This window comes from Crocodylus siamensis, chromosome 2 (assembly GCF_052110815.1).
Source record: "Crocodylus siamensis isolate JL-2025a chromosome 2, ASM5211081v1, whole genome shotgun sequence".
In the NCBI taxonomy this organism is placed as follows: Eukaryota; Metazoa; Chordata; order Crocodylia; family Crocodylidae; genus Crocodylus; species Crocodylus siamensis.
The window spans coordinates 189,639,592-189,652,493 of record NC_143396.1 but is presented as its reverse complement, the minus strand read 5'-3'; the positions used below and the strand labels follow the sequence as shown (position 1 = coordinate 189,652,493).

The 12,902-nt window shown below is 44.2% G+C and overlaps 1 protein-coding gene across 11 annotated transcripts in view; it reads left to right on the top strand.

Moving 5' to 3' along the window:
* Nucleotides 1-12,902, top strand: part of STK33 (serine/threonine kinase 33) — a 90,866-nt gene that overhangs the window by 30,421 nt on the left and 47,543 nt on the right. For 6 of the 11 annotated variants that reach the window (XM_090032645.1, XM_090032642.1, XM_090032646.1 and 3 more), the window contains 2 exons: nt 859-914; nt 7,090-7,170. Coding sequence is in view for 4 of the 11 variants with exons in the window: in XM_090032649.1 (XP_089888775.1) it covers nt 7,153-7,170 (18 nt within the window). In the remaining 7 variants the exon portion in view is untranslated. The remainder of the gene's footprint in view (nt 1-858; nt 915-7,089; nt 7,171-12,902) is intronic. The other 5 variants (XM_090032647.1, XM_090032643.1, XM_090032650.1 and 2 more) reach the window with 2 other exon arrangements.

Here is a 12,902-nt window from a genome sequence, read left to right as displayed (position 1 = left end):
AGGAGAAGCCATTTTTTAAATGTGTTGATCCATTTTTAAAGTTTGTTCGTGACCCTTTCATATATTCTTGTGACCCACTTTTGGGTCGCAGCCCACATGTTGAGAAATGTTGTTCTAATATACTTATTTTTACCTAGATCCATGCTTTTGCTGTAAAGAACAGAATACTGTTGATGTAAAACAGAGTGGTAAATACTTAAATGCACAGTATATGCCACAAATGTATATTGTCAAACAACACTGGGTAGTTTGGGGGTATAAATTTATTATAATGCTGAACCAGTTTTTAATCTCAGCCTCAAATTAAGCATTCTGGTTACTGAGTACACCAAGGATTTTGAAGCACTGGTTAGCAGGTTAATTTAATGTTCATTAGGTAATTAGGTTTCACTTGCCTGGGCAAGTTATTGTGCTTGGCTGCTGAGCAATAGGATCTTTATAACCATTCAAGTGGTTTGTTTCTCATTCCTTGTGTATAATTAGTATGCATCACTGATTGTTTCAAATGTATTGGCTTAGCGGCCAGTGTTTGATGTCTGAAGCCTTTTAAATACTGTCATAATACATTTCTTTCCATTAATTTGAATTTGCACCCCAATTTTTTTTTTTTAAATTGGAGGATTGTACGCACATCCACTTTTGTATGAACACTTACCCACATACCTTCAGATGGGCATACATGTGGGTAGCAATAGAGCTTGGACCTCTTTTTATGAGAAGTCAGACCCTTTGTATCTATGTAGCAGAGCACTTCTGAATTTGACCCATGTTTCTGCTAAATGTTGATAATACTACAATGAGGAAAAAAAGTTTGTTATTCATTGGGGTTTTTTTGGTTTTTTTTTTTTTTTTCCTCAGAGAAAAAGGGTTTTATACAGAAGTTTCTCATGTGAGAGCAAGCAAGAGTGAATAAGGTAAGAAGTTTTATTTAGGATATTCTAAAACTCAACTCTAACAAGATGTTGTTTTGTATAGCTTCATGAATATTGTTTAACCGTCCAAAAGACTTTGAACTGTTTGGCTTTTTGCAAAAATGTTTACACTCAGTTTCCGTGCTGCTGATACCTTTCTTAAGCTTTGAAGCTGCAAGTTTAAGTAACTGGAACTAAAGCAAAAAAAGCAGGAAGACATGGGGTGTATACAGACATTTGGGGAAGTGAGTGGGAGGTTAGATCAGGTTAAAAATGGCTACCTAATCTTCACTTAGGATGGGGGAACAGTGGGTAGGGGTTGGGAGAGTTGGGGGGCCAGTGGGGTCTGGGGGGGGAGATTGGGAGGTGTCCATGAGGGGGATTGGGGTGGACAAGTGGGGTCCGCAGGAGGAGTTTTGGAAATTGGGGGGCAAGTAGGGTTTATGGAGAGAACAGGTGGGCATGCGGGGTTCATGGGAGTTGTGGGGATAAGTGACTGCCACTGGGAGGATTGGGGGGTGTCACAGGAGCACTGAGGTGCCCTGTTGCTAAAAGTGGGGCTGCCAATCTCCAGGGGCAGCTCAGGTGCTGGTTGCTGCGGCAACCGGGTGGGCCATGTGACTGGAAGGGGGCAGGGACAGCCCAGGCCGGAGCCTAGAAAGGCAGTTCCCTTCTGGCAGCTGCAGGAGCAGGAGCTCTGCGGGAGAGCGGAGCTGATGGTTGCAGCATGACCACCCGAGCAGCTATGGCATGGTTAGAGAGCCAAGGAAGCGTAGGCCGTATGTTATAAGCCAGAAGGCTTCTTGTTGTTATGTTGCAGCCGTTTGGCTTATGGTTTAGTTATTGTTATACCGGAGGACCGGGTGAGGCTGTAGGGGCGTGAGGAGGCCTCACGGGAGCTCCCCAGTTGTTTGGGGGGTTCCTGGTGACCTGCGTGGGCAAACAAGTGGTGCCTGGGACGGCACAGCTGGTCGGTGCTGAGGTGGCACAGCGGGTAGCTCTGTGTGGGCAATAGTGAGAGGCCTGAGCAGGGCAGAGGACCCTGCCCAAGGGGTCTAGCATCAGAGTGAAGCCTGTAGGTACTCGTGTTGGGCTCCAGGTGTGGGAGCCACACGGGTAAAAGCCTAGGGTGGGTGCTGTAAAGGCGACTAACCCGGCGAGGGTGAGTCAGTTGCTATAGAGAGCCCGGAGAAGGTGCTGAGAAGCCGTGGGAGCGGGCACGTGTGGAAGAGAGGCCCCAGGCAGGGCATGTGTAATAAGAAGCAACCGCAAGAGGGGCGTAGATTATTGACAGTTGCCCCAAGAGGGGTGCGAGTCTAGAAGGCGTTCCGGAGGGTTTCCAGGATAACAGGAACCCTGAGGAACCGAAGGGGCCAGGTAAGGCTCCGGCCGCCTGAGCTTATCTGGATACTTATTATTGACACGACCCAGAGGAGCCAGATAAGGCTTAGGTCGCCTGAGCCTAAGTGGATAAGTAGTATCGACAGGAACCCGGAGAGGCCAGGCAAGGCTTAGGCCGCTGACCCTAGTGAGGCAGAAGACCCAGACAGTGGTCCAGGGGGCCAGGTACGGCTACGGCCACCTGAGTCCCAACCGGGGATAGGATTTGGATAATTATTATTGACAGGAACCCAAAGGGGCCAGGGAAGGCTTAGGCCGCTGACCCCGGTGGGAAGAACACCCTTAGTGAGCCCGATTGGGCTAATCAGTAGTAAGAGGCACTGGTTGCGTGACAAGCCCAAGGGCGCCGGAGAGGGGTGCTGGTTGCGAGACATGCCCAGGGTCGCCAGGTAGGATGCAGAAGGTTAAGGACCAGATAAAGTCCAGGAAGAGCTGCGAGGCTTGGGGCGTGCTAAAGGGGAGGTAGGAGGCATGCATTGCGCCTAAGGCAGGGGTGCATTGAGGCACCCCACTCGGAACGGGGAATAGTATTAGCGCGGTGTCCAGGGCGATAAGAGGCAGCCTCCCAGATTGAACCTTATAACATCAAAGACGTGGCGGGCGAGTAGAGGGTGCTGGATTGCCTGATTGACACGACAGGGGGCGCTAGTGAGATCACGGCCGCTCCTAGGCCCCACTCCGTGACGGGGGCAGGCAGAATCTGTGTAGGGGATCAGGGGTCAGGTAGGGTCTGTGAGAGGTGATGAGGTCTGGGGGGGTTTGGTGGGATCAAGGGGGGTAGTGGGGTCTGTGGGGGGGAGGATTCAGGGGACAGGAACTCTGTCCCCCACCCCTGAACCAGGGATATTTTTAGCTTCCTGATCCCTCCCTGAGCCCAGATGAACACCCCCTCTACCTCTGATCCCACCTGCTCCTCCCCCACCTCAACTTACTTCAGCCAGCTCCTAGTACTGGTAAACACTAGTAAAACTGGCGCTGGGAGCAGCTTGCTGATGGGGGATTTTGTGGGGGCTGGCTGATCAGCTAGGCATTGGGATCATCCATCTGAGGGAGGAGGAGGGGCTAGGGAGGCTAAAAAATGGGCCTTGTGCTGGGATTGGGGAGAGGAGAGAGTAGGAAAAGCACAGCCCTGAGTCTGAGACCAGAGGCTGGGCTTTCCCATACCCGGGGCTGTGCTGAACAGAAGTTCAGTAAGATCCATCTCATCTGATCCATTGGTTGCAAGAGGTAGGGTTGGAATAGGGTGCAGGGTAGACCAATATCAGAGAAATCCCATAGAGCAAACTGGCATGGCTGGTTAGCCTTTGATCATACATCTGAGTTACTGCAAGCTATATATCTAGTTAGATCTCAGGTATCTTACTCCTAAGTTAGGTAGAGATTCCCTCTGGAGGTAGGCAGTTCCTTGATCATGAGTTTTGAGAGAGAGAGCAAGTTTCAGATGGTTCGGCTCTTCTCTTATCTCTGAGCCTTCCTCATGGTTGCTGCCCCCTCCTCCTGGGTAGTCCTTAACTTATATAGCCCTTGTCATTTGCCTGGTCCAATGGAGGCCAGCACCTGTTGGCTGTCAGCCAACCAATTTGAAATGCATCACTAGTTGTTGGGCAGACTGGCAGTTCTTAGCTCCCCAGAGAGCAAGCCCCTCACCCAGGTATGTGATGCCAGTCACATAGGCAGAGAGAACAGGTTTTCCCCTCCCTCAAGAATGTATCCAACTCAGGTTACCTAAAGAGATAAGGTAAGGTGTGTCTCCTCTGCTGGGCCCATCCTAACCAAACTGTCATGGAGCAGAGTTTATGGGGAGAAACAGAGGTGGCCTTCTGCCACATACCCTACCAAAATCCATTTATTTTGTTCCAGTGGTTGGACATGGAATTTCTATTTCTCTAGTTTTACTTCAAGGCAAGCATATATAGTTTACATAGTAAGAAAACTGTTAAGGATGTTCTAGTTAAAAAACATTGTAATACATTAATTAGAGTGTGATGATGAAACAAAATTCAGCTGTTTCATAGTTTACTCAGTTGTCATACATTTTTTGGTTGTGTTGGATATCAGCAGGTTGGAAGATTAAAGCCTTGTCTACATGATAAACTTACCATGCCTTGCATTTGCTCTGTCAGATGTGCTGTTCCAGATGGGCTGCTTGCTGAACTGGAAGCAGTGTAGCTGCACAGGTGTGGTACTTTGCATAGGTTAATTTGCACATCCATGTGACGGGGCAGCTAGTTCTCTCGCAGGCTAACTGAGTTTTCCACCATGCTATGTAGGACTTCACAGAATTTCGGCCGATGTTTCTTTTCAAAGCTGTTTTGATGTGTTTCAATCTCAAAACAGCAAAATCAAAATGAAACAAAGGCCTTCAAAACAGCTTCGAAACAAAACAAGGGAACTCGAAGTGTTTTGAAAGTTTTGAAATGTTTAAATCTTTGAAGCTAGGCTTACTGACATTAGCACCAGTCCCAGCTGGCAGTGCCCACCACCTCTCGTCTGCCAGGCAGATCGAGGGCTCGCTTGCACCCCCGGGAGGGCTGCGGGGCCTGTGCTGGAGTCCTGCTAGGGGTGTGGGCCCTGATCTGCCTGACAGATGGGCACAGCCTGCACCCAGCGCCAGGAAGATGGATGCTGCTGCTGGCCCCAGGCAGCAGCACCTGCCTTCTGTCATCCGGCAGGCAGATCGGGGGCCTGCATCCCCGGGAGGATGCCGGCACAGCTCCCACAGCCCTCCTGGGGGTGTGGGCAGACTCCTGATCTGCACAAGGGATTACAGGAGGCGGGTGCTGCTGCTTGGGGCCAGTGGCAGCACTGATCTTCCCGGTGTCAGTCCCAGCAGGCAGCACCCACCTCCTCTTATCTGGCAGGCAGATCAGGGGCTCACCCGCACCCCTGGGAGAGCTGTGGGGGCTGTGCCGGAGTACTCCGGGGGCTGCGGGCACCTGATATGCCTGCCAGATGATAGACTGACTCTGGATACAGCCTACACCTGTTACTCAAATTGCCAATGGCTAAAATCACAAGCAAGACTTTATAAAGGGGGATAAGGCAAGGTGGCACGTTTATTGATTACATGAATTAGACATAGAGGTTTGGACACACCATTCATACAAATGCACACAAATCATCATAAACATCGTTACACACATACACAAAACAACCATTCCATCCACACATACACCAGATATAGTTACCAGCAGTAGTTGCTCAATATCAGCCCAGGGTGGCCAACCTGGGCTCATTGAGGAGGTGCTGATGATTTGAAGATAGCAGATTTGAAGATAACAGCTGGAGCAGGGTGAACAGATTTATCTGCGCTCCGACTGCAGTAGAGAAAGAGACTCACCCAACTTGACATTTTCAAAGTGTTCTTTTATAGGGATTGGCACCCTTTGTTTCAGTGCTTTGGGGTTTTTCCATACACAGCTTCTGTGTTTGGTTGTTCTTTTTTTTTGTCTTCAGCTTATCTCAACTTGGGAGTGTTCTTGCTGCCCATCTGGCAGGATGGGTGCATTCCTTCTTCTCATTATCTTCAGGGGCTTGCCAGCATCCTCAGGAGGGCTTCAGGGGCCATGCCAGAATCCTCCTAGGGGTGTAGGCCCCCGATCTGCCTACCGGATGACAGGAGGCTGATGCTGCCAGCTAGGGTCAGCAGCAGCATGATCTTCCTGGCGCTGAGTGCAGAATAGCCAATTAGTGAAATGTTGAAAAAAATCGAAACAGTGAAACAGTTTCAGTGAAATGGAAATGTTTTCAAAACTAAATGAAACTCAAAACACTCTTCCGTTGAAATGGAAATCGAAGGGGAATGGTGCTGTTTCACACCGCCCTAATTACTACTATCCTTTGAGCCCAGTGATCCAGCCACTTTTCTATCCACCTTACAGTCCATTTCTCCAACCTATACCTCCTTAGCTTGCTTGTGAGAATGTTGTGGAAGACTATCAAAAGCCTTGCTAAAGTCAAAGTATAACGCATCAGCTGATCTCCCTGCATCCACAGAGCCAGTCATCGCATCATAGAAGGCAATCAGGTTGGTCACGTGTGACTTGCTCTCGGTGAATCCAAGCTGACCATTCCTAATCACCTTCTGCTCCTTCAAGTGCTTAGAAGTGTATTCCTTGAGGATCTGCTTTATTATTTTTCCAGGGATGGAGGTGAGGCTGACTGGTCTGTTGTTTCCTGGATGCTTCTTCTTCCCTTTCTTAAAGATGGGGACTACATTTGCCTTTTTCCAATCATCTGGGACCTCTCCTGATCACCAGTATAGTATAGTAAAAAAAAAAAGTTAATAACTCTTTCTTAAGCACATCTTAGTATCTACAATGAACATTCTTCGGTAGTTGGTAATGAGCTTTAACTTTTTAGAAAGTAAAAATGAGAGCCAGTTGTTTGTTTGTTGGGAGGAGGAGTCTGAGGAAGTGAGGACTCTGAAAAAGAAATCTTTAGAAGTCTTATTTTTAATTAATAGTAATTATGCTATAGATTTACTTGGCAGCTCCAGAAAATGTAATCATTAGCCACAGATTATATACTGTGAATTTGAGAAGATATACTGCCTCCTTTAAAAAGAAGGTGGTTGAAGGTCTGCTTTAAGTGCAAAACAAAAACTGAATATAGGGGAATTGTTGTACCATTACTGTTTACTTTGGTAAAACTCGTCACTGAAGTGAGAGTAAGCAGTATGGGATTTGGCTTATCAGTAAGAGATTATTAAAATCATGGCCACTCTCTTTTTTGGGATTCACTAAAGCAGTGTTTTGTCTTCTGTCTATTGCCTCAGCAGAACCAATTAACCCTGTTACCAGAGCTGTGATGATAGTATCAATAATGCTGGATTCTGTGGATGTTTTTGCGTGATAAGGTACTGTTTTGTTTCATTCCTAAACAAAAACTGACATTTACGTTGTACATTCTAACTGTTGTTAAAAAAGAAAATCTGTTTGGGGGGAAAATACAGAGAAAGAAAATTTATCGTTGAAGACAGAACTTAACTTTAATTTTGAAGAAATGACATGATGATGTCCTTTTAATTGAAGGAAAATATCTTTTGCCTGTGAAAATGAAATCCTCTACACCTCTCAGCTGCTTTTCAAGCCCTTCAACGTGTCAGCGAAATTGTGTAATCTAGTAATACCATGCCTGAGGCTTATTGCCTTTTCTTAGGCAATGCTATCAGCAAACTATGCGCTCTATCGATTTTTAATCATTTATGGCTTGATTCTGATCTCGGTTACGTTGGTGTAAATACAGACAAACCAAACCTGTGGACTTAGTTGAAGCTACTCCAAATTTATATTGGTATAAATGAAATCAGAATCTGGCTTATTGGGTTTACAGTTCCATTGTAAGATCTTTAGGAATCGCCAACAGAAAAAAATTATGGATGGATTTTACTGTCTTTTCATGAAAACTACTTATTTAAATAACATTCCTCTTTAACCAGTAGTTAAAATAACCATTTGTCTGCCTACATATCTGTCCTGATGACTCAAGGTCATTGTTGTCATTGGCTGCGATATAATGAAAACAATTTGAGTTGCTTATTGGAGTTGGCTAGAATTTCTCATTATTTATTAGCTGTAGGGCTGAATCTGATACCAGTATATTGAATATATATTTGAATGTGTGGATGAATTTGAAGCATTCTGAAATACTTCCTGTAAGTCACAAGACAGATATACAGTGTGTTGGAATTTGGGTTCTAATCCTAAATTTTTACTAACAGATAATTCCTGATATATAGTTAATAGGAGTTTTGCATTCTGTAGGGACTGCAAAGTAGGGCTTTCACAGTCCAGAAATTCACTGATTTTGTTTTAACTAGTTCATAGCAGATTTGATTAGTAATGATCCCATCTGTCTTCCATGGCAGAGAGCTATACATTTTTTCTTTAATGTAAATAATTTTCTTTCATATAGAAAGTTTATTGTTTGGAAAGATAACCTAAAACTAAGGCATTAACCACCCTTTAGGTTGCACATTATTACTTTTTTGAAATATGCTAAGAAAATTAGTAAAACATAGGATTAATTTGTAGCCACCTCTGACTTGATTTTCTTTCCCCTTACTGGTAGTGTTATACAGTAATGTTTTCTGATATGAGGGGGAAGGTTGGTAATGTAGCCTAGGACTTCTGATCCTTGTATAGACAACAAATTGATATACTTATAAAAAACTATAGACATCAGTGCTTTATAGTTGCTGTCTGCATTCTATGGGTTAATGATTCATTTGTGCCCATGTGGTGGATCCACATTACTGCTCTGTGTGACTGAGCGTTACATTTTTTTAAATTTAAGCTGGAGTTAAAATAATATATTAACATTCATAGTTAATATGTACTTAGGAGATGTATTTCTATGCCTGTCTGAGTGAAGTAGAAGATGCTATTTCAGCAAAATTAACCTCTTGTAATTTTAGGTATTTTGCCTTTTAATGGCTGATTTCTTTTTTTCTTGTGGAGCTTCCTCTGTCGTTTTTTTCCCTCCAGCATAAGGTGTTGGGAAGACTAATGATTTCCTTCTCCCCAAGTGTTGTTCCTACCTTCTTTCATATATCATCATGGTGCTTGCTTTAGGCAGATGAACTAAGTAGTCTTTGCCAAAGCTGCAATACTGCTTCAAAATCTTGTAGCTTCATTAAGACATTGTTGGAATTGGTACTTTGTCTCTTGAAATTCAAATATAATTCTCTATCATTCCATTATAGAGACCAGGGGAATAGCTCGCTTGTTAAAAACAAACGAGCAAAGAACAAAACAAAACATAAAAACCAAACCAAAAAGGTGCTCCAAAAAAATAAGCTTTTATTCTTCTTCATCATGTAAAAGAAATCAAAATCAGAGAACGCTGTATCCCTCATGAAAGTATCCTAAATAAGTGGGGGAAAAGAGATTTAGCATATTTCACGTTCACATATTTCAGGTTCACTAGTTGGCTGTGCACCAAAGCCGCTTTATTTTTTCCTGAGGTTTCTAGGCTTTAGCCCTTTCCTGTTGCTGCTCTTCTGTACCAGTGCCTTCAGCAGGGCTTGACTGATGTAGCTCTTCAGGTCAGCAGTACTCCACTGCCCTCAACATAGGCTTCTACACAGAACTAGCTGTTTGCCCTTTTCCTCCTTTTATGGGATGAAAAAAAGAATAAAGATAAAAGGTGGAAAACAGAATTGTGCCACTCCAAGGAAAAACACTACCTCATGGAAAATAAAACATAATTTAGAGGGGAAGTGGGGAGCAAACTAAAATAGAGGAATCTCTTAAAGATATGGACCTCCCTGTTATACAACAATGAACCTGTTTAGTAAATCCTGAGTCAAATTGTTGCTTCTGCGCTTCACTTGGCACTACAGTGCATTTTATTTCAAAACCAGGAGTAATTTTTGTGTGCAACTGTCTGAGCCACTTGGTTGGCTCAGTTAATAACCTCTCAAATTAGTTTAATTGTGAAGATGCCAGAATAGCCAAATTAAGAAAAGAGGATGTTTAAGACAGGCACTACATGCTGTATTATTGGACAACTTGCCAGTACAAGGGTGTTGTCCTCACTATCTGTTGTAAATTAGGGCAGTCAATGATAGGATTTGTATGTGGCTATTTTCACTTTGGTTTTCTTTTTCCAGAAGTTGGTTTTAAATGTTGTTAGTAAATGGAAGTGGTTCTGCCTCTCTCCTTAGAACAATCATCTATTTGATTGAAAGACTAGTTGACTCATCACTAGCTTATGGTATTTTTTTTTGCACATTGAACTTTTATGAATGTGAATTACTGGTCATGATTATCTTTAACGTTTTCGAAAAACAAATCATAGAATCATAGAGAATTAAGCTGTAAGTTTCCAGAAGTCACCTAGTCCAATCCCTGCCTGGAGCAGGATCATCCCTATCCAAATCATTTTATACAGTCCATAATCTAAACTCTACATGAGATTCCCATCAATCCTGACATAACACAGACCTAACACCCTAACCTGCCACAGGTAAAGCAGGGGAACCATGGCAGCCAGCGTCCTGTGTCTATGAAATGTCAATACATTCTCAACAGATCCCAGGTTAAAGGTCCACTTGCCCCACTACAGAGGAAGGCAGCCCCCCCCAGTCCCTATCAGTCTGACCATGGGGTAAAATTCCTTCCTGACCCCAAACAGAGCCATTGTTCAGACCCTGAGCGGTGGGACAAGACCCTCTAGCAGGGAATCTCTGATCTTGGTCCCAGCAGGAGTATTGGTCCACCCCAGTCAAAAAGTCCTAGCTTTGACTATTGCCAACATTCAATGCCTCTGTGGAAGCCTTAAAAATACCATGATATATTTGGCAGAAAGGTGTGGGTGGGCGTAACTGGCAAAGCCCAGAAGCATGGGAAATACCCATAGTAGAACTTAGGCATAGCTATGCCTAGCTCATCCCCAACCAGTGGCTGTCCAACCTCTTCCTGAACACCTCCAGGGATGGGAAGTCCATAACTTCCCTAGGCAGTCTGTTCCACTGCCTCACTGTTCTAACTGTGAAGAAGTTTTTTCCGGATATCCAATCTAAACTTACTTTACGGCAGCTGCAAGTCACTGTACCACATCCACCTCTCTACAGTGAAAGAGATAAGGTGCTTTTCCCCTTCTTGATGGCAGCCCCTCAAGTATTTGAAAATTGCTATTGTGCCCCTCTTAATCATCTTTTCCACAAGCTGAACATGCCTAGCTTCTTCAGTCTTCTCTCATGTGACTTGTTTTCCAAGCTCATTATTATCTTTGTTGACTGTCTCTGGACCCTCTGTAACTTCTCCATGTCCTTTTTAAAATGTGGAGCCCAGACCTGCACATAGTTCTCCAGATGGGGTATAAGCTGTGCTGAGTAGAGAGGCACTATCACCTCCTTTATCTTGCACCTAATGCTTCTGTTGATGCATCCCAAAAGCACATTCACCCTTTGTAGAGCTGGATCAAACTGCAGCCTCATATTGAGTCTGGTCTGCCAAGATCACCCACTTTGTATATTTGTTTTAGATTATTCCTCCTGGGGCACAGCACCTTGCCTTTGTCTGCATTGAACTTCATCCTGCTAACTCTACCCCAACTTTCCAATCTGTCAAGATCCTTCTGAATTGTGTTTGCATGCATCCTCCAGTGTGTCCACAGTCCTTCCCAGTTTTGTGTTGTCTGCAAACTTGCTCAAGAAGCTTTCTATACCAGCATCCAAACTGTTAAATTCATTGAACAGCACTGAGCCCAGGACAACCTCCTGTGGGACTCTACTTAAAAAACCTCCTGTCATTTTAACATGAACTTGTTAATAGTTTCCCTTTGGTTGTGGCTGTTGAGCCAGTTATCTGTCTGCCTTAGAGTAGTTTTATCTAGCCCACATTTCTCCAATTGGTTTATGAGAAAGTTATGTGGGAAATTCAAATTCATTATCTAACATTTTATTTATATTGCCTGTCTAATAGGAGGCAAAATTAAAGGAGAAAATTGGAGGCTTTAAAGAAAATGACTGGTAAATATGGGAGAAATACTGATATATATTCTACAATATTGTTTGTATTTTATGAAACATAGCTGTGAAATCCATTAGGGCTGTGTGAAGCTTTGGTCACTGATTCAATTCAGAGGAGATTCGGCTTGATTCGGCAGCTGAATCTCCAAATCCAAATTGAATCAGGAGACCCATTATCTCTCGGAATCAAATTGGAAGCCCCCGATTTGATTCAAAGAGATTCAATGATTCGGACATAGACACAGCTTTATATGTTTTTTTCTACATACTTCAAGATACCAGGTGGCTCATGAACACTGAGATGGTGGGGCAGATGGAGCATCCCACGGGATCATGGGGGGATCCCTAGTGCACTTGGCGGTGGACCTAGAAGTGAACCAGAAGCAATTCTGGTCCATTTCTGGGTCTGCTGCAAAGCACGTGGGGGCCCCCCCTCCAGCTCAGTGACTGGTGCCTTCTGGGTCTGGGGGGGCACCTAGGGTCCCCCCATGGCCGGCTGCCTAGCCAGGGAGGCATGGGAAGTGGTCCACCACCGAATACGGGGCGGGGGGCACACTCCTGTGGGATGCTCTATCCGCAGCACTATCTCAGTGTTCACGAGTTGTACCCGGTACTTCAAGGTACTTAGAAAAAATATATGAAGCTGTGTCTATGCCCAAATAGCTGATTCTCTGAATTAGAATCAAGATTTGGATTCGGCCAAATTGAATCAGGACAGTGATGGGAATCAGCGAATTGAATCACTTTTCCGTGACTTGGGCCAAATCTGAATCTGAATTGAATACAGCCCATTTCACCCCTAAAATCCTTCTGTAGTTGAACTTAGAACTTGTCAATAAATATTCCTGCATGGATTCAAGAATGCAGATATTACTTAGGCATGGTTATATATTAATTCAATAAATGATAAGATAATCTATTGCAGTACATGGTCACAAATGGTAGGCATTTATTGCTAAATTCATTTTCCCTTTTTGGTGCTTCTGAGAGCAAGATTCTTATAAACTTCTATGTTGGTGTGGGTCAACGAGTTGAGAGAACAGAAGGAGTTCTAGTATTTTTGCAGACTTAATTCTGAACATCTGATAGATTTTTCATTAGAATTAGGCAAG